At 45.2% G+C, this 24,539-nt stretch overlaps 1 protein-coding gene across 3 annotated transcripts in view; it reads right to left on the reverse strand.

The window, feature by feature from the left end:
- Nucleotides 1-24,539, reverse strand: part of SLC13A4 (solute carrier family 13 member 4) — a 155,315-nt gene that overhangs the window by 25,927 nt on the left and 104,849 nt on the right. For all 3 annotated transcript variants that reach the window (XM_063447568.1, XM_063447569.1, XM_063447567.1), the window contains exons 12-13: nt 11,745-11,851; nt 9,886-10,022 (exon numbers count right to left, since the gene is read on the reverse strand). In XM_063447568.1, coding sequence (XP_063303638.1) covers nt 9,886-10,022; nt 11,745-11,851 — 244 coding nt within the window. The remainder of the gene's footprint in view (nt 1-9,885; nt 10,023-11,744; nt 11,852-24,539) is intronic.

Here is a 24,539-nt window from a genome sequence, read left to right on the forward strand (position 1 = left end):
AAAACAAGTATCCACAAGTTCAGCCCCACAAAAACCCAGAACACCATGAAAACGGAGAATGCCAATCGAGGACGTAGAGGAAAAGAACAATATATGACAACCAATGAAGATAGATACAAAGGAACAGAATGGTACAAAAAGGGGTAGCAGGACAGAGACAATCAATCCAAATAATCCAAATAAACAATCACCATAAAGAACAAACTTATATCAAGAACGTAAGTCACAGAAAATGAGAATATAGGAGCAGCAAAGAAAGAGGAGGGCTCTTGTTGTTCAGACATTATATTACTAATACTAGTTTTTCATTGGTTGATGTTTATTTGTTCTGATTTGTGCTGCTATAGAGTTTTAGTAAAGAGAGAGTTAAGCAAAATATGAAGCCTTCTGACAGTTTTACCCAATCAATGGCACCCCTGGCCTTGGCTTCCTCTTTCAAGATTCTCAGCAGCGGAAGAACAGTTCTAAAGGCGATTGGGCGCTAGATACTGAACTTTGATGTTAAACTTAACTGGAATCAGGGGAGGGCTGGCAGCCTTAGGCCTGGGGGGCAAATCCAGTCAAGTGGCCCATTGCACCAAGAGGAGAGTAAAAACACCTTTCCCATCTAAACAGACACACTCACTGACAGGCACACACACACTTGCTGATTTGACACACACTTAGAAACACACAATCACTGACAGGCACACACACACACAGTTACAGGCATGCTGACTCACACAGACAGACATACTGACAGACACACACACAGACAGACAGACATACTAGCACATACTGACACACACACTGACAGACATACTGATACACACACTTTTAAAGCCAGTAGACAGGGGCTGAGTAAGGGGACAGGACTGTAGTAGGAGCCAGGGGCTGTAGTGGGGGCAATGAGCTGTAATTGGGGGGATTATAGACAACCTGTAGTGGGGATGTTATGGGGGCTGTGGTGGGGGGCATGGAGCTGAGAGGGGGGGACAGGAGCAGAGAGGGGGTTGCAGGAGCTGAGAGTAGGGGACAGGAGCTGAGAGGTGGGGTTGGGAGCTGAGAAGGGGCGACAGGAGCTGAGAGGGGGTGACAGGAGCTGAGAGGGGGTGACAGGAGCTGAGGGGGGGGTGTCAGGAGCTCTGAGTGGAGGACAGGAGCTGAGAGGGAGGGACAGGAGCTTAGGGGGTACAGGAGCTGAGAGGTGGGTACAGGAGCTGAGAAGGGGACAGGAGCTGAGAGGGGGAGACAGAAGCTGAGGAAGGAGGACAGGGGCTGAGGAAGGGAGACAGGGGCTGAGGAAGGGGGACAGGGGCTGAGGAAGGGGGACAGGGGCTGAGGAAGGGAGACAGGGGCTGAGGAAGGGAGACAAGGGCTGAGGAAGGGAGACAGGGGCTGAGGAAGGGGTATTAAAAAAAAACCAAAAAACTACAGTGTATTCCCCCCCTCCCGGAGTCTTACCAGGAGCAGGAGGCAGGAGCCAGTAGCCAGCAGTCAGTGGAGTCGGCCAGCCTCTTTCTGATGATGTCAGGAGGAGGGGGCGTGACTTTCTCTGTTCTTCACCCAGACTCCCCAGCGGTCCTTGGAGAAGAGCAGTGGATGTCAAGCCCCCTCCTCCTGACATCATCAGGTAGAGGCCGACCGACTCCATTGACTACAGGCTGCAAGGAGAGTGAGGTAAGTTGAAAAATCCGCATCCCCAGCCAGAGGCAGGGGATTTGGATTTTTCCTTTTTTTTGCTGGATGCGGGCGTCCCTGGGTTTAGGCCGCATCCAGCCCCCTGTGCCATGCTGCCTCTGACTGGAATGTTACTTTTACATACTTGCTGTACATAAATATACATCTGTGCATTAACACACACATACATGCAGTGGGTTATACCACTGTAACCTGTCAAATGGTTTTGGTACACTTACCTGGGTTCTGCTGGGCACCCACGCTGCTTCTAGTCTTCAAGCTGCAGAAGGTGGATATCAATTTTACCACATGACAGGAGGCTGTATATCTTGCATTAACTCTCTTCACTAACTCCATGGCAGCAAAGAAAAAACAGTTGAAATGAAATAAAGAACACAGTCAGAGTGTATATAAGTGAAAGCATTTCCAGAGCACTTCCTCTTTACTGCTCCATCACAAATCAGGTCAGAGTACTTGTTCTATGCCTCTGTTTTAAAACTGTACTTATTGTATGTGATTACTATTTTAATTTCCTGTGGGGGTGGCAGGGGGCTATCCTTTATCTCCACCTCTCTAGTGGGGTTGTTTATTTCTCTGATTGGGGTTCTGTCCCCTCTCTCCCCAGGCCTTCTCTTCCCTGAGACCGCCTATTCCCCCCCCCCCCACCCCGGTGACTATGTTCGCCACTTACCTTGTTTTCCCATGCCGTTCGCATTAACTTCAGTGCGTTCAGGCAGGGGATTTGTGAATTTAGGCACGAAAGGGATGTTCACAAGTTTTTCCCGTCTGCGCCTATTCTGTGCATAACGTTCGGTGGCTTGCTCACGAACTGGACGTTTGCAGTGTTTCCTGTTCACATACAGTGTTCGGTAGTCTTTTTTAAAAAAAATTTTTACATTCTTTATTTTTCCGTGCATATGAATTACCGGTAGTCGTTTTGTCAATGCCCCAACAGTAGTGACAAACATTCGATTATACATAGCTTAACATTTAGAGGCATGTAGTTCTATAGCACATTTTTAAGTATGATATGATTAATTGTCGAAGTTATACTTGGGCTATTCTGGTGACTGTACATGCAGTGTGGGTACATTATGCAGGTCGATTATATGGGCTAGTGTGCTTTAGCTATTTAACAGTGTGTCCATAAGGTACACATTCCTCTATCTAATACATGCTATACTCTTGTGTCCAAGTGAGTAATTAAACTCTTATGACTTTTCCGTTAGACTATTCATAATTTTAACAAGCTCCGTTAAACATTTGTGTCGTCAGCGTGTAATAAAATAAGATAATATGCAGCAGATACATCAGCACATTTTTAAAGAATAGGAAAACGGTTAAACTAAGGCGCTGAGAAAGGTGAACTGTGAGACAAGCGTTTTAAGGGCTGTATATGCCCAGATTAGTCTAGCTAGGGTAAACAGTGATAAATGTAGTAGAACGAGAGGAGCAAATCATAAGCAACTCGACATTAAGTGCAAGTGAAGCATGCCAAGTTAGCTGGCATTTGAGTTAAACATAATCACACATGTAAATTCAAACAATATGCAGCTGCAACGTAAAACAATAATGCTTATTGAGGTTTTTGGTACCGGAGAGGGGAAAAACTGGTAGAGTGCTATGTTCGCAGATACCGTGTGGAGATGGAAGGTAAGTGATCGGTAGCCTGTAGTAAGTCCCAGTTCATGAGATCAGTTCACCCGATGCCAGCTAGTGTCAGGGTACATTCCCCGAAAAGCGTGTGTTCAGGGTCGTGCTTTGTCCGCCGGGTAGGTCCCTTGGGTCTTGGTGCGGTATTCTGCTCACGGTGGGTGTCGTAGGGGTCTGGGCTGGGACCGGAGTTGGCGGCTCGGTGTAGGCAGGGTAAGTCCTCCCCTCCGCCCCAGGCCATCAGAAGGGCCGACATCTTAGATCCACAGGTCCGGCTTTCACGAGGGGCCGAACCTCTCTCCCTGTTGGAGTGGTAGGGGGTCCCGGTGGTCGGCTGCTGAGTGCGGCGGCGAACCCTCCTCCAGTGTGGGCGATGTCTCGAGGTAGCACCCCCTTCGGCCTGGGTAGGCCAGTAGTAGGTGGCACAGGCTTTTGTAGTTTCGTTGGGCCCGAGGGGGGCCCCCGTGCTTCACGGCTCTCACCTCTCCGGTCTGTTTCCCATGGCCGTGCCGGTTTGGTCGTGCAGGGATACCGCAGAGCTTTCAAACGCTGTGGTGGTGTGGGTGGACACAATTTGCTCCGCAGTTTCCGCCCGAATTCTTGAAAGTGTCCAGTCGGGTGAGTATGTCGCTGGAATGCGGGAGCCACGTTTCCTCCACCATTATGGTGGAACTGCGAGTTTGCAGGTCTGTTTTAGCTTTTACTCCCCATGGTTGCGTGAGGATCAGCTCTCCCAGCGCGGGCAGTGTGGTAGAGTCTGACCTGGTAGGTCTCTGTCTGGTTCGCCGGGCTGAGTGACAAGCTTCCGCCATTTTGGAGGCCCCTTCCCCCGTTTTGCCAGGAGATGTCGCGGGCTCATGTGGAAGGAGCCGGGCGGGGCTCTCCGGCTGGCGGGGACCGGGATGTCCATGGGGGGGGGGGGGAGGTATTGCACCAAGCTCACTGTTTGCTGCGTGCTTCTGGCGGGAAAGCGTACGCCTTTCTCCACCGCCTCCCTCAGTAGGCCCTAGTCTGCCGATGCGGTTCCCGGTCACCCCGGACATTGAGTTTGGTGTCTCTGGGTTCGGGACGGTTTCCCCAGTCCAGTGGGCCCTCTTGTAGGAGGATGAACGCAGGTTAGCCAGAGTTATTCACCGTTTTTGTGCTCGGAGCTAGTTCAGAACACGTCTGCCCTGTTTGGTAGTCAGGCCCCGCCCCCAGTGTTCGGTAGTCTTATGCGAACGGATCGTTTGCGGAATTCTGCGTTCGCGTCTAATAACATTCCCTTTTACATTCGTATGTTTTCCTGCTAGCTCATTTCGCAAGCTTTTTATACCATTTTAGCCTTGGTTCCTGCGAGACCCACGGTGGTCATCTTGTTGGTGTTGTTAGTCATGGATTTTACTCCCATCACAAAGAGGCTCTCTGTGTTTTTGTTTTGTGTTTTGCAGTCCAGCTGTGCTGATACTGTCAGGGACCTGGTCAGGTTGGTGTAATACCCCGGGTGAGTGGGACCGCCAGTCAGGTATACCCTAGTATTCTGGCAAGGGGTGAGCCTCCATTTGGGTACTACCCAGGTGCTGCTGAACAGAATCTGTATTTGCAATTCCGGTTTCCTGGGTGAGCCCCAATGATCATAAGAGTCTGCTTAAAGGAGCACTCGTTTTCCTGGCACTATAGGGTCATTAGGTCCCCCCCACCCTCATGGCCCCCCCTCTGGGTGCCTATAGTGGTCCTTTAATTGATGCACCCACAACACCTACAACAATTCTACCCGGAAGTGGGCACAAGACAACAATACCCCTACTACCGGGGATCGGACAGAGGCCGCGGAGGTCACGGACGTGCCCGTGCAAGATTCCCCACAGATAAGAGACCATCAGTTACATGTGTCTACTTTTATCGTTACTGCCGGCCGTATTTTTCTTTTTTTCCAGAATTTGAAAACTGACGGCAGATGCATTGGTGTTACAGACCGTCAAAGGTTATCTTATCGAACTTCAGACGTTCCCTATACAGAACCACCCCCTCCCTCCCCCCCTTGCCTCTTCCCCACGGACGCTTATCTCATAGAATTGGAATTCTGCAAATCACGCGAAGGGCGCATTTTTCAACCCGCACTCGGATGAGGGGGCTTCTTCAGCAACATGTTTCTCGTTCGCAAGAAAACCGGCGACTTCAGACCAGTGATTAATTTGAGGGATCTAAACATACATATTACATACCATCACTTCAAGATGGAGGGAATCCACCTCCTCCGAGACCTCCTACAAGAATGGGACTGGCTTACACATCTAGAGCTCAAAGACGCATATCTGTCGATCCCACTTCAAAAAGACAGTCGCCCTTTCCTTCGGTTCCTATGGCACGCCATCCCTTGGCAGTTCACTTTCCTCCCTTCCGGGCTCAGCTCTGCACTGTGGTGCAGAGGCGGCTCTCTAATTAGGTGATTTAGATGGTTGCCTAAGGCCTCGTGCTGATGGGTGGTCAGAGACCAAGGACCCGACACAGGAGGGGGCCCGGCGGTTTGCCCATAATCCTGTCAGTCTGCCCGGGAGAGAGACAGCCGTCAATCTGCAGCTCCAGAAGTGCTGCAGACTGAAGTGTCTTGCGATCTCCCGCCTGTCAGAGCGTTGCTGCGGGTTACCACGGCAATGCTCTGACTAGAGATGGCGAGATTAACTCACTCCCGGAGCAAACCAGGGAGCCGGACCACCAGGAAGAGAAGGCGCCCACAGGACCACCAGGGAAGATATTAATGAACCCCCTTTCACAGCTCCTCCATCCCCCCTACCCCCTGTTACTGCCTCTCCAATCCTCCTACCCCCTGTTACTGACCCTCCACTGACCCTCCATCCCCCTCACCCCCTGTTACTACCTCCCTACCCACTGTTACTATCATACTACCCCTGTTATTGCTCCTCCACCCCCTACCCCCTGTCACAGTCCCCCCTACCCCATGTTAGTGCCACTCCAGCCCTATCCCCTGTTACTTCCCCTCCACCCCCCCTATACTCTGTCACAGCCCCTCCATCTCCTCCACCTACCTCCCTACCCCTTGTTACTACCCCACTACCCCTGTTACTGACCCTCCACCCCCCTACCCCTGTTACTACCCCTCCAACCCCCCACCCCCTGTTACTACCCCCTACCATCTGTCACTGCCCATCCACCTCCTACTAACTGTTACGACCCCTAACCTTTTTACTGCCCCTCCACCCCCTACCCCCTGTTACTGTCCCTTCATCCCCCTACCCTCTGTAACTGCCCCTCCACCTCTCTACCCCTGAATAGCCCCTACTACCCACTGTCACAGCCCCTCCACCCTTACCACCTGTTACTACCCCTACCACCTGTTACCACTCCCTACCCCCTGTTACTTCCCCTCCACCCCTTACCCCTCTAACCCCTGTCACAGCCCCTCCATCCCTTACCCCCTGTTACTGCCACTCCACTCCCCTACCCCCTGTTACAGCCCCTCCACTCCCCTACCCCCTGTTACTGCCCCTCCACCCCCCTACCCCCTGTTAGGTTCAAAAGAACTGTCTATTAAGCGCTCTCTGGGCGGCCGCCGTTCGTATAGCCGAATGCCACGTGGAACAGAAAATGGTGGCCATCTTGTTTGCACGAAAACAGGCAGCAGGACTTGGTCGTCGAGTGTCTGGAACTAAAATCGGACACTCGACCTCCTGAACCACCGCTGAAACTACCACCGCCTGCTTCCTTTAGTAGCCGAACAGCCAGGAGAGCGCCATTCGGTGGTTTGGTTCATACAAACAAGGGGAGCAATCGCTCCTATTAGCCAGGAGGATCCATTCAGGACTTTATTCGTTTTTATGCCATTTACTGAATTGACCGACTGCACACGCTGAATTCGTGGAACTGTTTTGGGCAGGAGCCTCGTGTGTGGTCGGTAACTTATGACTTCCATACTTTTTGAGAACCCCTGAACCGATCTGGGTGAAATTTGGATATGTTGGTCCCCCAGATCGGGGCTATCAGGGGATATGTGGGGATACCTTGTGTGTAAAGGGGTGTTCTAATTTTTGGGAAAATTGTGTGCCCTCTGCCTGGAGATAATTGAGTTATTCCTTAACTTATCTCAATATCTCCCAGGCAGAGAGAGGGCGGGTGTTACTGTAAATCTGTATGCTGATTGGTTATTGTCTTTGTTTACTGTGGGAGGTCCTCTTGCAGGAGGATTCTCATAAAAGCCAGTGTGGCCTCAATAAAAATCATTCCTGTTACACCCTTCATGAAGTCTAGGCTCATGCTTGGGGAATATTCTACTTGCTGGGGATAATCGTCTTGGAAGCTGCATTCATCTACACTATTCCTCTATCTCCTAACTGCAGTTATAATCACTTATGCTCAGCTATGGGGAAAGGAATAGAAGACTGCAGTACCATAACCACTGCAGGTCTCAACAGTGCCACACTTGGCCTTTTATGACAATAACCATGCAAGGGGCACTGCCACACGGACCTTGTGGGGAACTCTGTTACAAAGTCACAGACCAATAAAAACAGTGTTACAGTGCATGACACTCCCATATACAATACAATAAGCCTTCCCTTTTACTTAGGAGATAATTGAGTCAAGCACTATACTCAATTATCTCCAAACACAAAAAAACACACATTTTAACAAAACCCCCAAAATACCTTAAAACACATAAAATCCCCACAAAAACATCCCCTGATAGCTCTGATCTGGGTGACCAACATATCCAAAAATCACCCAGATCAGTTCAGGAATTTCCTGGAAGTCATAGTTTTTACCACCCCACGCATGGCCCCATGCCCAAAATGGTTGCATAGAATCGCGGCTAAGTGCCGTTGGCGACCGAACGGGAACCGCAAAGTCTTTTGAATGCCGAAAATAGTTCCATAGATTCGCGGCTAAGTGCCGCTGGAGGACCCATTTGGATCCGCGAAGTCTTCATGCCGAAAATAGTTCCAGGGCATTCGCGGCTAAGTCCCCCTGAAGTTTATTTGCGTCCATGCGAACGTCCGCCAGGGAGCTAGTGTTCGGTTCTATGGAAAGTGCTGAACCAGGGGAACCAGGGGGAAGAAAATATGGGTCTTTACAGTCGTTGACTTGGCCCGTAGTCTTTTGGCAAGAGGCTGGCCAGCAGGCCCCTCCAAGCACCCGTGACGAGGTTCAGTTCGTCACAACCACACCGCAAGCAGCTACCCCACACACATATGGTCCCAGACACATACTCTTAAAGACATACATTCACACACAAGGATACTCTCGGTTAGACAAATGCTTTCATGCACATACACAGGTAGACAATGCCAGACACACTCAGAAATACACACACTAGCAATATAGTGCTTTTATGGCGGGCGGGTCAGTTTCGGATATCTTACAGGCGGCGGACTGGTCACGCAAATCTACGTTTCGGACATTCTACTTCCATCCACTGTCTAACGCTGCATTTTCTCTTCTTCCTAAGTGTTAAAATTGCAAAATATGAAGCCTCCTGTCATGTGGTAAATTGAAGATTATACTAGCGTAGTGTACTAATAATCTTAATTTTACTAATGACAGGAGGCCATAAGACACATTTTTGTAGTACTTTATAAGTCTATATGACGTGTATGAGACTTATTATCGGTTATGGAATTTTCATTCTTGCATGTGTGAATAATTCTAGTTATGATAACATCTGATATTGTTAGATAACTTTAATCTTATTAACATCTGCTCACTCGATTCCGTATCACTGAAACTAGTCTCTTTTCTTTCATCTTAACCAGTCATCAGCACCTATGGGAGGAATTAGTTTCCCTTGGATTTTCATACAAAGTTATCCATTTGGTTATGGACTTGTGATGTCGCATTTGTCAAGAGGAAGTGCTCTGGATATGCTTTCACTTATATACACTCTGACTGTGTTCTGATTGGTTTTTTATTTCACCTGTTTTTTTCTTTGCTTTTATGGAGTTAGTAAAAAAAGTTAATGCAAAATATTCGCCTCCTGTCATTATTAAAATTAAGTTTATTAGTACATTAGGCTAGTATAATCTTTAATTTTGTGCAAGGTAGGAGCTCATTTCCTGACTATAAACTGATGCTTTCTGCCAATTAATTAATTCCTATCTTGCACAGAACAGACTTCTACAGCTTCAGAAGTGAGCAGTGTGGGCTCCCTGGAGTACCCAGGTAAGGATTGCACCATAACAATACAGATTGACAGGTTAAAGTGGGATAGCACCAGGGAACTCCTAGCACTAAACCTACTACAGTGAACTGCAGTGGTTATTGTAATCGGAGTGTTTCGTTAAAGAATAGACAAATATGAAACACGGTTCATGCATATATACGTTTAAAAATATTTCTATTGTTTGTTATATTTTTATGTTTATTGATGTTGTTTTTTTTAATAATCCAGTTTTCTATTCTGAACTAAAAACCTTTTCAATCAATTTTTATTATGGCACTGTAAAATTAATTACACATTTTTAGTTTGTGTTTTTGATTTAATGCATTTCCATAATCCTTAGCACCAGACTTATGAAATTAATGCTGTCCTGCATATGTGTTAAACACAATGAATTGTATATCACACACAGAAAAGTTTACCTTACTCCCAGCAGCCAAAGCATATCCCCCTCCAACAAGAATGACAATCTCCCAAGGCATGTGCTTCTGGAACTCTGACCAGGTCAGCATTGGTCCATCTGCATTACTTTCTCCGTCACTGCCCTTGCTGTCTTTTTCTTAAACATGCAAAATTGCCGGGGACATAACATATTATAATTATACAGTTATGGCAACCATTAATCTAGCCCAATGAATATGCAACTGTCACATTCTCTAAATCAGATATTATTGTAATATGTGTCATCACAGGGCAAGGGCTTTCCAACTGCAATGGCAGAGCCACATAACCCTTCTAACTGTGGTTAAGACTATAATCATCTGTCTTCCCATGTATCCTTGGGATGGCGCCCTGGTTTCACATATAGTACATTTGTAAACAGGAATGCTTGATGGTGACTTTCCCAGCTTCACTGGAGCACTGTACTATACTCTGTCTATAGTTTTATATATATAGTAGCATTGCTACACAGTATATTCAGACATACTTTTAATTCTATATTAATCTATATTAATGCTATATTAATCAGAATGCACCTGTCATGGTTGATTATATATTTCCTACCTGTTCTATGTTAAATTTTGTATTTATTGTGTATTAATATTGTTTTTGTATTTTATTGTACCCTAATTGTAACAATGCAATGATTTGTTGACCCAGGACATACTTGAAAACGAGAGAAATCTCAATGTATCTTTCCTGGTAAAATATTTTATAAATAAATAAATATGTGCAGTCAGGTTTTTTAGTAATTGAGAAAAACAAGTAGCAAGAGAGGTGAGAACGGACAACAGTTCAATTAGCCTGCCCTTCGGTGGGTCCCCGATCAGATCTCAAGCTGGTTTTAGCTCATCATTACAGAGACAACATATCTGAAGCATATCAGACTGGTCCCACCCATACGGGCAGTCCAGATCCGAAATGCCAGCAAGTTCCCTCTGCCCGAGAGATACAGCAACCCCAGACGATCATTTCAACCTTGTAAGGTATCATCAGTGAGGCATAGCTAATATCCCTCTAGGCACCGTGAGCAAGGAGTCCACGTCTGGATTGCCCTTTAAACTTAAGGAGAGAAAAAAAAGTAGCAAGAAAGGTGAGAACAGACAACAGCTCAATTATCCTGCCCTTTGGTGGGTCCCTGATCAGATCTCAAGCTGGTTTTAGCTTATCCAATGCCATTACAGAGAAAACATATTTGAAGCATCGCAGACTGGTCCCACCTGTACGGGCAGTCCACGTCCGAAATGCCAGCAAGTTCCCTCTGCACGAGAGATACAGCAACCCCAGACGATCGTTTCAACCGTGTAAGGTATCATCAGTGAGGTATAGCTAATATCCCTCTAGGCACCGTGAGCAAGGGGCCCACGTCTGGATTGCCCTTTAAACTTAAGTAGAAAAACAAGTAGCAAGAGAGATGAGAACGGACAACAGCTCAATTAGCCTGCCCTTCGGTGCGTCCCCGCTCAGATCTCAAGTTGGTTTTAGCTAATCTAGTGCCATTACAGAGAGAACATATCTGAAGCATATCAGACTGGTCCCATCCGTAATTGAATTCACTAAATTGTAAATTGACAAGTGACTTGACTGCATTGAAGATTTTTTTTTTAACCTTGATGGGTTTTATCTAGATTTGTTTTAGTCATTTGTGAACTCAACAAAACACAGTGTGTATTGAATAACCTCCTAGGAGTCCAGTGTTACCAAAATGACAACTCAGAGGGCCTCAGACCTTATCTTCCCATACATCAAGATGTATGCAATCCTATCCACCTCAAGGCTTACAATGTCCTTAGTTATCAAACTAAATCATGTACTAAATTAATAACTCATAGCAAGTTACCTGATTCCTTCTTCCCATTGCAAATAAAGGTTGGTCTCTTGGCAGGAATTAGAAACAATAAGAAGCCAAGAAAGACTGAAACAGTGGCATCTGTCCTGTATCCTTTCCTAAAATCAAAGTAGAAACCTGGAGTTATATTTATCACAATATATACCTTATTAGTAAAAGAGGACTGTATGAGCATGTAGGTGATCTATACAATATTCTAGATATAAGGAACAGAACTTGGCTAAAACTACAATTCAAAACTATTATTCTACGAATAGAATACTATATTTTTTAATCTACCAGGAACTCCAGTAAAAACTGAAAAAGTCTCAAACTACTTAAAAAAAGGAAAAAAAAAGTATAATTAAAAAATAATTATGCTGAGTGCCAGATAATGGCCTCAAAATATAAACACTTGCATATTTACACTCACGGTCTTGTATATATATTCCTTTTTTTTTCTTCACATTGAAGTAAAAGTATCTCTCTACATAAATGCCGACATTTCAGTCCCTGGTCTGGACTTTCTTCAGGACAAATAAAATTTACGTTATAACAAATCGCACTATAAAAAGGGAAAAAATTATAAATAACTAGCTTACCCACAGTGCAGGTGTGATTGCTCTGTGTGATCCACTGTGAGTTCAAATGCATGAATGTGTCCCACACCCAACGTGATCCGTATATGTGCAGCCATTGTCATGACAACTATTCGCATCACAGGGAATTTAAAAAAATATTACATACTGAAGAGTATATTAAACATAATCCACTTTATTAATCAAGAATTTTTATTAAGCATTAGCACTTTCTGCAGTTTTGCTCTTAAGCACTTATCCCATTATAATGGGTAGGTATAAGAGTAACCATGAAAACATGGTATGCGTATCCTGCACATAAACCACATTGCAACACTACAGAAATAAAACATTTTTGACTCCCTGAAACATGACATGTAGGGATCACGTTGGGGTGGGACATGTTTACACATTGAAGCACGCTGGACCAATCGGGGTAAGTTCGTTATTTCCTGTTTTCCTTTTATATAGCACAATTTGTTATAGGGTACTTTTTATTTGGCCTGAATAAAGTCCTAATCAGGGACTGAAACGTCTGTATTTATGTACAGAGATACTTTTCCTGGCCATATCCATGGCGGTACAACAATGGGTTAGCTCCTCCTATTCCCTGATAGGAACCAATTAAATAGAGTTTGAATATGCCCTCCTACCTCCCAACCCTCGGTCTTTTTGTTTCTGTCATATTCCCTATAGGACAAAAAAGTTTTATGGGTAATTTTAAGGGTCTTATTTAGAATCTCCAATTTTCTTTTTGGCTTACCAAGGGTTCATTACCCCTGGCTCCAAGGGAGTTCAGCCTCTCTACCCTTGAGGAGTGCCCTTCAGTGACCAGAGGCAACATCTTGCTGTGATCTTAGAGGTAGCAAGGAAGTTAAATGGACAAGGACTTGCTTTTTTGAACTCTCAGAACTCTACTTGGCTTTCCTGGAATCCGTTGCTGCTGTTTCCTCAATGTTTCAAGTTATTCTTAATCTGAATTCCGTTCGCCATTTTAGATGTCTGTCTGATTCCACCTTAATTCGAGGTCGAAATGCATTAAATACCAGGTTTGTAAAATGTTCTTCTTTCCCGAAGGTGAATTTCATTCAGGGTTTTTATAACCTCCAATTGTTCACACTTTTTTGGGGGAATTAGGTCCACGTTATTGCGCATGTTCAGTCCAAACATTCAGGGTTGTGCATGCGCAGTACGTAAGATATCGGCCATATTGCACTGACTTCATTATGACGTCTCCAATCCTATTTAAAGCTAAAAAATTTGAAGTCTGAATTTGGAATGAATTCCTTAGTAATTCTGGGATTATCCCTCAAGACCTCAAATATGGATTTGTATTTGTCTATTGCTGATAAAAGGTCACAATCTAAGAGTCATAGGAAAGCTATTTAGTTTTTAATTAATTTCTCGTTCACTAGGCTTGTCTATAAACAATAGAGAGCAGTTCACTTACATTCCCTTTCGTTACAGTTCAACAGGGTAAAAGTCAAGAGATTCAAAAGGGAAGTCTACCAGGAAGCATTTGTGGGAGGTGTGCAATTCTAAAGCTTTAGAAGGGAAGTGCCTCTGCGCAGCCTGCCTGAAGGCAGCAGCAGGCCCTTCCATCTTACTCTGGACATCATGGACTTCATCAAGCAAGTGGTGTCCCAGGGTATTAAAGAGGCCAGTCAGTCACGCAAAAGACCTAGATACCAAGGACCGGCTTGGTCCAAAGATGATACCTCTGAGTCTGATATAGAAATATAATCCTTGCATTAGGCTTTCTCTTCTGAGTAAGAATTACAGCATTATCCAGATAAACTACCTACAACCTCGTTGATATGGTCAGAGCAATAGCCAGAAATATAGTCCTCTAAGTCTCCGCCAGATGAGCTCTCTAGCTCAGAAGCTGGATGAAGGAAGGCATTTTTACCTCAGGATTGCAGACCTTGAAGATCCTTCAGAAACAGGAGATAAATAGTACAGAAGGATCTTTTTTGATTGCAAATCCTACCACACAGACTGTGAATATGATAAGTCTTGGAGAGGACGTCACGCTTCTAACAAAGGTAACAGATCTAGAGGATCAGCATCAACTAAGAACTCCAGATGATTATGATGGCCTGCACTCCCAATTAGGAGGAGTAAGAGCTTGTCTGCTTATATTTTCCCCCGTCTGTCAGAATTCTATCCACGACAAATGGGTTTTAAATATCTTGGCAAAAGGCTATTTTCTAGAGTTTGACAACTCTCCTCCAGGTCGCAGCTTCCAGATCACAAGGTGGCCAGGAAACAAAGAGAAAAGAGAGGCTCTAAGAAACTTCATGACAACTCTTCTAGCAGAGAAAGCTATCATAAAGGTCACAGAGGAAGAGAAAATGTTTGGTTTCTATTCTCACCTATTCCTAATCAGAAAAGCAACAGGTAAGAGACAGATTCTAGATCTGCACATTCTCAACAAGTATCTGAAAGTCAGAATGTTCAAGATGGAGTCTCTCCAATCAATCTGAAAGGTGATATTTCCAGGCCAATAGCTGATGTCCAACGACCTAAAAGACGCATATTTTCATGTCCCTATTGCAGTACAACAATCAAAGATTGGCAATAAAGGGAGAACACTTTCAAGCCTTCTATTTGGATTGATCACTGCCCCTCGAATTTGTACCAAAGTCCTTGTAAGTCTAATCGTAGAGATAAGTAAAAATGGCACTGCTATTTACCGCTATTTAGATGATATGCTTATCCTCGCAGATGACAGAGAAACTCTTCTGTCTCATGAACATCTTTGTATAATTACATTGCTAAAACAGCTTGTTCCTTCACAGAGCATTATCTATTTGGAATCCTTCTTCAACTCTTTCCAAGGCAAAGTGCAACTTTCTCAGGACAGAGGATGGTGCCTTCAATAAAATATCAAAGAAATGTTGCCTGTCAGTATAACTCCAGCACAAAACATCATGAACCTGTTGGGATCCATGTCTTAAACAATCAGACTGACAAGATGAAAGATGAGACCACTGCAAAAACATTTTCTGAGACAGTTTAGGTCAGGTAACCTTTTTCTACCCATCATAATTCATCCCAGGGTATGTCCTTCTCGTCTATGGTGGCAACAAGAAACAAATCTATACAAAGAATTCCCATTAGAAGTTCCATGGTTCATCTTGACTACAGATGCCAGCCACTGAGGATGTTGAGCTATTTCTATAGTCATCTGCCTTTATTGGCTTTATGAATTGCATCCTTCACTACAAAATGTAGGATGTTGTCACATGCAGTGTCCTGGAGGAGGCTTCAAAGGGGATACAGCACTCCATGCCTCCATGGCTGTTCCTTGAAGTCCTCTGCTGGTGCCAAAATCCACAATGGTAGCACCACAGTGGCAAGATGACGGCCATCACATGGATGCATACTTGGTACACAGTGGGGAGTAGAGGGAGCCATGGATGGATCAGGAAGTGGAGAGACTATGATGTAGAAAAAAATATGCTGAGTACCAGGGTGCATTATGTAGCTGCTGGAGGATCCGCGTAAAGGGAGGTGGTGACTGGTAATGTGACTTGGTCAGCTTTTTAAAACCCAGGCAACTCCCCCCAATCAGTGCTTGGTTGTTCTTGTGTTTTGTAATAGACTCCTTGGGATTTGTGCTTTGTCTTTCCCAGTTCCTGACTCTTTTTTCAGTATTGTGACTTCTCGGCTTCTGACTTTTAAATCAACTAAACAGTATAAACGCACTCTCAGATAACAAGAACCAGGACTGGAAAAAGAAACAAGGACAACCAGGAAGTATATATAACATATACGGGGTGTGACTGGTTACAAAGGGCCATGATGTCACAAGTGTGTAGACATCTTAAAAAGTGCCACATAGGGGGCGTGGCCTGGAGCTCAAGCGCAGCGGTCGCATGTTGGTGTAGCTCCGTGCTACCACGGCCTAAATTTAGCGGACCAAGCACCTAAAATGCGGAAAAAACTGTACCCACGACGATGTCACAGTCTAAGGGTCGCAGGCAGACTGAAAGGAGCGACAAAAGTGATTTTTTTGCCGCTCTGAATGCCCAGGGGAAATTGCCAGTGAGACCGGAGGAGTCTCAAGATGGCGCCCAAGATGAAACCTCTGTACTGCAGGGACAAACAACAGCGGATGGGCCCGCAACTCAAAGCATGATCCAAAAAATGCTGGACGCTATGTACCAAAAGTTACAACTTACCCTCCACACATCACTTAACGAAATCAAGTCTGAAATCCATGATCTGGGCACACGCACGTCGTCATTGGAAGACAAGATGGCGGACCACGCTGAAGCTTATAATGTCATGCGGGCTGAAATGAACGAAATGCAAGACACAATGGTGGCATATGAGAACAAGCTGGCAGACATGGAAGATAGATCCAGACAAAATAACCTGCGCTTGAGAGGGATTGCAGAAACGGTCAGCACAGCAGATCTGCACGCATACATACAGGGGCTGTTTAAACTCCTTATCCCAGACTTGCATCAAGACATGCTCCTACTAGACAGGTACCACAGAGTCCCTAAACCGAGATTCCTTACATCTGAAGAGCCCAGAGACACCCTAGTGAGACTCCACTACTTCCATGTAAAGGAAGATATCATGAGGGCAAACAGACAACGCCCGAACCTACCATCACCCTACCAAGGGATTACAATCTATGCTGACATATCGGCAGTAACGCTGAAAAAACGGAAATCCTTTGCAAGCATCACAGAGAGCCTGAGGCAACATAAGAAGCCATATAGATGGGGATTCCCAGTTAAACTACTGGTTATGCACGAAGGCAAGATGACAGCCATCACGTCTCCTGAAGCGGGTATTCAAGCATTGAAAGATTGGGGCCTACCACCGCCGAAGACACCACCCCGAGGCACAGGACGGACCACACTACCTCCCACGTGGAAGAAGATCACCAGAAACAGATAGGGCCGTAGCCCACAACCTAAGACTGTGGCAGGTACCTCATAGAGACACTGAGACTGAGACTCTAAAGGGGAAAAGTGCCCGCCAAGGGGTCCAAGGTCGGTAGAATCACCATGTTTTTACGGTTACACTCCTAACCAACAAGGTAAAACCGGGGACCTGGGGGCAACACAATTGACTTCTCCAACCATGGGACTCCTAATGCTACTGTTACTGTTAATGTTAATTCTAAAGGTAATTTTAATGTCTAAGATAACAGGTGCGAATACCAATGATCCACCCAATACAGGCCGTAAGACCGTTGTGGACAGGCATGGAAGAAAGATACTTCCTACCCCACTGTGCCAAAGTTAGGCACCAAGCCATTGCCATGGCAGTATGTTTAGTTTTACTTGTTTATGTTCATCTGTTAGACCACCATGTTTTTCTATGTACACATTCATTGCAGGTACCACCTCACACCTCAACACCCCCAATAGCGCCACCTCCGGATGGGAATAGCCCCACACATTGCAAACGCCACAGGGAGCGGACACCATGTTCGATGAAGCTGGGAAAGGTGTCCCTCCCAAAAACAGATAACACTAACACACCACAAATCGTAATCCGACTGTACAACCCCCCATGAAAATATACTCTCATAATACTAAAGGGCTTAATCACCCAGCGAAGCGTGGGCTGCTTCGAAAAGATTTGCAAAAACTAAAACCCGACATAGTGTGCCTACAAGAAACCCACTTCAAAGCCAATGCCCATTCACCTCTATTCCGACAAGACTACCCCCACCAATTCCACGCCACGTACTCCAATAAATCGAAAGGGGCATCAATACTTATTAGTAAGGATGTGGCGTTCACACTAATATGTTCGGAGGTAGACACAGAGGGCAGATATGCTATGGTGGTGGGGACGTTTAATGGGGTCGTATATTCCATTGCAAGTGTTTATGCCCCAAACAAGGAACAACGAAACTTCCTCCACAAGGTGTTCAAAAAATTGTCGTCTATAAGCCAAGGCATAGGGGTGGTTTGTGGCGACTTTAACCATGTACTAGACCCTCTGATAGACACCACTGGACCGCATACACCAGCCAGACTGAAACCGCTTAAGAGACAAGGCAGGGCAATACAAAAACTGCTCTAAGACAACCATTACTATGACGTGTGGCGAGCATTACATGTGGGAGAAAGGGGGTATTCATTTTTATCCACTGTACACTGTACAATACCTACTCACGCATAGATGGCATATGGATTGCAGGCCAACATCTGGAACAAGTCAGGGACTGCTCTATAACTCAATTAACGTGGTCAGATCATGCGCCAGTAGTGGCGACATTGACAGACTTATACGACTCCACACATAGAAGCCCATGGAGACTAAACGCGTCGCTTCTTACAGATAGTAAATTCAGGAAGACATTAGAAACAGAGCTCGTTCACTACTTTACAGAAAACGATACGGGAGACATATCCCAAAGCACACTGTGGCAAGCACATAAATCAGTAGCCAGAGGCCTATTGATAAAAAGAGCATCACATTTAAAAAGGTTGGCGCAAGCACAGATGAGGCTATGGCAAAAGGAGCTGCAGGACCTTAACACCCAAAACCAACATGCCCCCACACAGGAACTAAAAAAGCGCATTATGGAGATAACTCAGGCCATACACACAAAAGCCATAGAAAGGACAGGGCTACACCTGCAAAAACTAAAAGCCAACCAATACTCTCAGGGAAATAAAGCAGGCAAACTAACAGCTAACCTCCTCAAAACGAAGCAAGCACAACAGAAAATAGCTTACTTAACATCGACAGAGGGACACAAAATAACAGCACCTAAAGATATAAGTAACACATTTGCAAAATACTATGCCTCTCTGTACAACCTAACAGAGGATGCGAACACTCATCAGCCCACCCCTCAAGAGATTAGTTCTTACCTACAAGCCATACCCTTGCCAACATTCACACTGCAACAACAACAAATACTCACGGCTAGCATAACTACCAAGGAAGTAGAAGAAGCTATCAACCTACTACCATCGGGTAAGGCGCCGGGCCCGGACGGTTTAGCAAACTGCTACTACAAGCAGTTCGCCCCCATCCTAACGCCTCACCTGACAAAAGCGTTTAACGAGGCTACAGCAACACAACAGTTACCGTCCGAATCCCTGCTTGCACACATCATTACACTTCCAAAACCGGGCAAACCACCCACATGCCCTCAAAACTTCCTCCCAATATCCCTGCTTAACACTGCCGTCAGGCTGTATGCAAAGATCTACGCAAGGCGACTGAGTGGAATGCTCACACAGATCATCCATACAGACCAAGTAGGGTTTATAAAGAATAGACAAGGGGGCGACAATACAAGTAAAGTACTTAACATTGTTCACAGTATCCAAAAACTAAGAGTGGGATGAGTGCTAGTGTCTTTAGACGAAGAAAAAGCCTTCGACCGACTGGGATGGGAGTTCCTAGAGCAGGTCCTCAGGAAGTTTGGGGTACCAGAGGAATTCATCTCAGCGGTCAAGGCTCTATACCACACACCAACAGCGAGGGTCATCAATGCAGGTTGTCTCGGAACCTCTCAAAATCACAAACGGCTCCCGACAAGGTTGCCCGCTGTCGCCCCTCCTATACGTCATGGCCCTAGAACCCCTAGCAGCAGCAATTAGACAACATTCCTCCATACATGGGGTAACAATAGGAGATAAAGAATACAAGGCGAGTCTATTCGCGGATGACGTCCTTCTGACCCTGACACAGCCCCACATATCACTTCCCAACCTCATGGCTACCATCACGGAGTTTGGGAAACACTCCTACTACCAGTTAAATGTCACAAAGACGCAGGCGATGGGGATGGGGCTGCCAAAGGAAACACTAGCTAGACTCAAAGCGCCTTTCCATTTGACTGGCGAGGGGACCACTTAACATACCTGGGCATACGCATCCCACCGAGTACCGACAAACTGTTAGAACTCAATTACACCAAGCTTCTGAAGGAAACAGCAGCCACACTGGGATTGTGGGAAGGGAAATATCTATCATGGGTAGGAAGAATTACAGCGCTAAAAATGATGCTGCTCCCAAAACTCCAATATCTTCTGAGAACCCTCCCCATAAAACTGCCACTCGCGTATCTGACCTCCTTCCAGAGACTGATAACCAGATTTGTGTGGGCGAACAAAAAACCCAGGGTAGCGAATAGAACACTACAAATACCACTAAGAAAAGGGGGATTAGGCATGCCAAATGTACGTGACTATTATAGGGCGGCCCAACTGTCAGTGATCAAAGTAGCAACGGCGGGAGGGGAGGCTCCACAATGGACAAAGATAGAATCATACTGGACACAATGTACATCCCTCAAGGAACTATTATGGCTACCACAAAAACTCCGACCCCGACACATACTCCCATTAGCAACCACCCAACTCACACTGCAATTCTGGGACGAAAACAGGAAGAGGGAAGGGACAGAGGGGACACTCTCTGGGGACGCCCCAATCTCATGCTTAGCAATAGGGATCCCGACGTTTGATGCAAAAAAATGGTCAGAAAGGGGTTGCTCTAAGATTGCCCACATGTATCAGGGAGACCAGCTAATGCACTTCCCAGACCTCCAAGCTAGGTACGGCATATCCAGCAATGCGTTATTCTCATACTTGCAGCTGAAATCCTTACTCACAGGGATATCAATAAACCACCAAGGGTCAGCCACTAACCAATCCATAGAGCATCTATGCCTCTCTAGTAAACCTCCCAAAAAAACGATCTCCAAGATCTATAACGCGCTCATAGACGACAGGTCAGACCCAGGCATGACATTCCAAAAGACATGGCATACAGAATTGGGGCAAGACATAGATGAGGAACAGTGGCAAAGGGCGTTTACAATACATAAAGGCAACACACGATGCACATCTCATCTAGAAACTATCCGAAAACTGCAATATAGATGGTATAGGGTACCCGAACAATTAGCTAGGATTTATCCGAACACTCCCAATGTATGCTGGAGATGCGGGTCAGAAAAGGGTACAATGAGCCACATCTGGTGGTCATGCAAGGAGATTGGGGACTACTGGGAAATGGTAGAAGGAATAGCTAAAGATCTAATGGGCAGGCAATGGAAACTTTCCATCCAACAATGCATATTATTCATGTTACCACAGGCACTGACCAGAGTTGAGGAGGCTCTGCTGTTCCACTTGCTGATAGCAGCGGTGACATTAATAGCCAGATCGTGGAGGTCACCATTGCCTCCAACCAGGGAGGCTCTCATGAAGCAAATATCACTAAACTGGCAATACGAAAAAATGGCAAACACACATATCGGATTCAAAAAACACGTAGGGCCAGCTAGCGAGAGATGGGAAGAGTACAGGGGGGAAAACAAGGCAAAGGACCGAGGTGGGTCTTAAAAGACAGGAGGGACGGATAGTTAAGAGGGAAGAGGGAGGAGGGAAGCATGGAGGCGCTCACTACATAGCGCAATACTAACGTAGATGACAATCCCAACAACCACGAGAACCCTTAAAGAAAAGGGCACAGACCATAACAACAGGAACAGAGCTAGATAGCAGCTAGTCACCACACCAATCAGAAAACACCGCAAGAGAGTGTAAGGGGCGTGGAAGGGTGTTGATATTGTATTAATGTATTAATGTATAATGTTAAGGTACAACACTTCTGATTGTCAGGGCATGGTATGTCAACACTCTAACCCCAACCAATTTCCTTTCTGTACCCATGTAATGATTGTAGTATTAATGTATTACTGTACAATGTTAATGTACAATACTTAGGATTGACATGGCATGGTATGTCACCAATTGACCCCAACCCTTTTTCTTTTCTGTACCCCGAGTTTATTTTTTTTTGAGAAAATATTTGAAAAACAATAAAAATTGTCAAATTTAAAAAAAAAAAAGTGCCACATAGACTGACATTGCTAAAGGAGACCAATGGGAGGGTTCCGTGTCATATATGACGTTATAATAAGGCAGCACAAAGCTAGGGATGAGTGGGTGTGCATCAGAATATAGAGGAGACATCATTTCTGTGATAGTATGGTGCCACAAGGGACAGGTATTTTGGCATTATGGACCCAAAGGGCAGATTGGTGCCAGCCAGATCCCCCAACCAATTTGACATCATTTGGCTAATTGCCTGTAATACGTTTGCTTAAATGTACTTTTTGTTCATCACTTCAGAATGTAGCAGGAGAGCTTGTAGCCTTGTTGCCCTACAGACATCCTGACATGTTGTTAAGGTTGGACCTTAGTCACTACCACACCATGTCCAGGTATGGTGGGTATGCTGGACACTAGGAGCATTCTATAAATATGTGGTGAGGTGCAACCACTGACATATAGGTTTAGCCAGTCACTCCTTCAGTAGTAGCACACAGGAATGGTACAGTGATGGTAGACACAGATGGTGGTAGTTGGGTGCGCAGAATCAAACTTTGATGTGGTGCAATAGATTAGCCTTAACCCATCATCTTGTGGCTGAAGAAGATGGATTTGCATTGATTGCAGTGGAAGCTGTTTCAACAATTGCCTATGCACTAGCACTTGGTTGAATAATGGGAATGGAAGAGGTAGTGTTAATAATAATGTGACTGGGTAAGCAGTTTCTCACTCCAACTTGTTTTAAGTGCCACTGGCAGTAGCTAGCTAGATAGATGCAGAAGTAAGCTAAACCTAGACTCTCAATATAATCAGTGACACAGGCTATCTCTCACTCTCACACAGCACAGGTAAAACATACTACATCACTGCTGGTCTATCTCTCTAGGTAGCTACAGTCAAAGTGTCTGGGAGAATTTAACTTGGAACCGTAAATGTTGTTTTACTGCTTCTCCTTTTTCTCTCTCATTTGGTTAGTTGTCACTTGATCAGTAAGTAATTTAAGTACTTACCTACTGTCCCCAAACAATTAATAATTTATTTTTCTAAATCTTGATTGGACAGGAGATACAGTCCACATGATGGCACCTCAAAAAAATTAAAATAACAGCATCTTCTCCATTCCATGAACTGCACTCAAAATGACAACTCAAAATGAGCATGCTTGGGTGTTGCATGAGCCTTTTGTTCCAGGATTCTGGTACTTACAGTGAGGGAAAAAATATTTGATTCCCTGCTGATTTTGAACGTTTTCCCACTGACAAAGAAATGACCAGTCTATAATTTTAATGGTAGGTGTATTTTAACAGTGAGAGACAGAATAACAACAAAAAAAATCCAGAAAAACGCATGTCAAAAAAGTTATATATTGATTTGCATGTCAATGAGTGAAATAAGTATTTGACCCCTTCGACTTACTTGGTGGAAAAACCCTTGTTGGCAATCACAGAGGTCAGACATTTCTTGTAGTTGGCCACCAGATTTCCACACATCTCAGGAGGGATTTTGTCCCACTCCTCTTTGCAGATCCTCTCCAAGTCATTAAGGTTTCGAGGCTGACATTTGGCAACTTGAACCTTCAGCTCCCTCCACAGATTTTCTATGAGATTAAGGTCTACTCCAGGACCTTAATGTGCTTCTTCTTGAGCCACTCCTTTGTTGCCTTGGATGTGTGTTTTGTGTCATTGTCATGCTGTAATACCCATCCACGACCCATTTTTAATGCCCTGGCTGAGGGAAGGAGGTTCTCACCCAAGATTTGATGGTACATGGCACCGTCCATCATCCCTTTGATGCAGTGCAGTTGTCCTGACCCCTTAGCAGAAAAACAACCCCATGTTTGATGGTGGCGATGATGTTCTTGGGGTCATAGGCAGCATTCCTCCTCCTCCAAACACGGCGAGTTGAGTTGATGCAAAAGAGATTGATTTTGGTCTCATCTGACCACAACACTTTCACCCAGTTGTCCTCTGAATCATTTAGATGTTCATTGGCAAACTTTAGACGGACCTGTACATGTGCTTTCTTGAGCAGGGGGACCTTGTGGGCGCTGCAGGATTTCAGTCCTTCACGGCTTAGTGTGTTACCAATTGTTTTATTGGGGACTATGGTCCCAGCTGCCTTGAGATAATTAACACGATCCTCCCATGTAGTTCTGGGCTGATTCCTCAACATTGTCATGATCATTGAAGGTAAGATCTTGCATGGAGCATCAGACCGGGGGAGACAGACAGTTATTTAGTGTTTCTTCTATTTGTGAATAATTACACTAACTGTTGGCACCTTTTCACCAAGCTGATTGGCGATGGTATTATAGCCCATTCCAGTCTTGTGTAAGTCAACAATCTTGTCCATGACATTCTTGGACAGCTCTTTGGTCTTGGCCATTGTGG

The sequence above is a fragment of the Pelobates fuscus genome, chromosome 3 (assembly GCF_036172605.1).
Source record: "Pelobates fuscus isolate aPelFus1 chromosome 3, aPelFus1.pri, whole genome shotgun sequence".
NCBI classification, from domain to species: domain Eukaryota; kingdom Metazoa; phylum Chordata; class Amphibia; order Anura; family Pelobatidae; genus Pelobates; species Pelobates fuscus.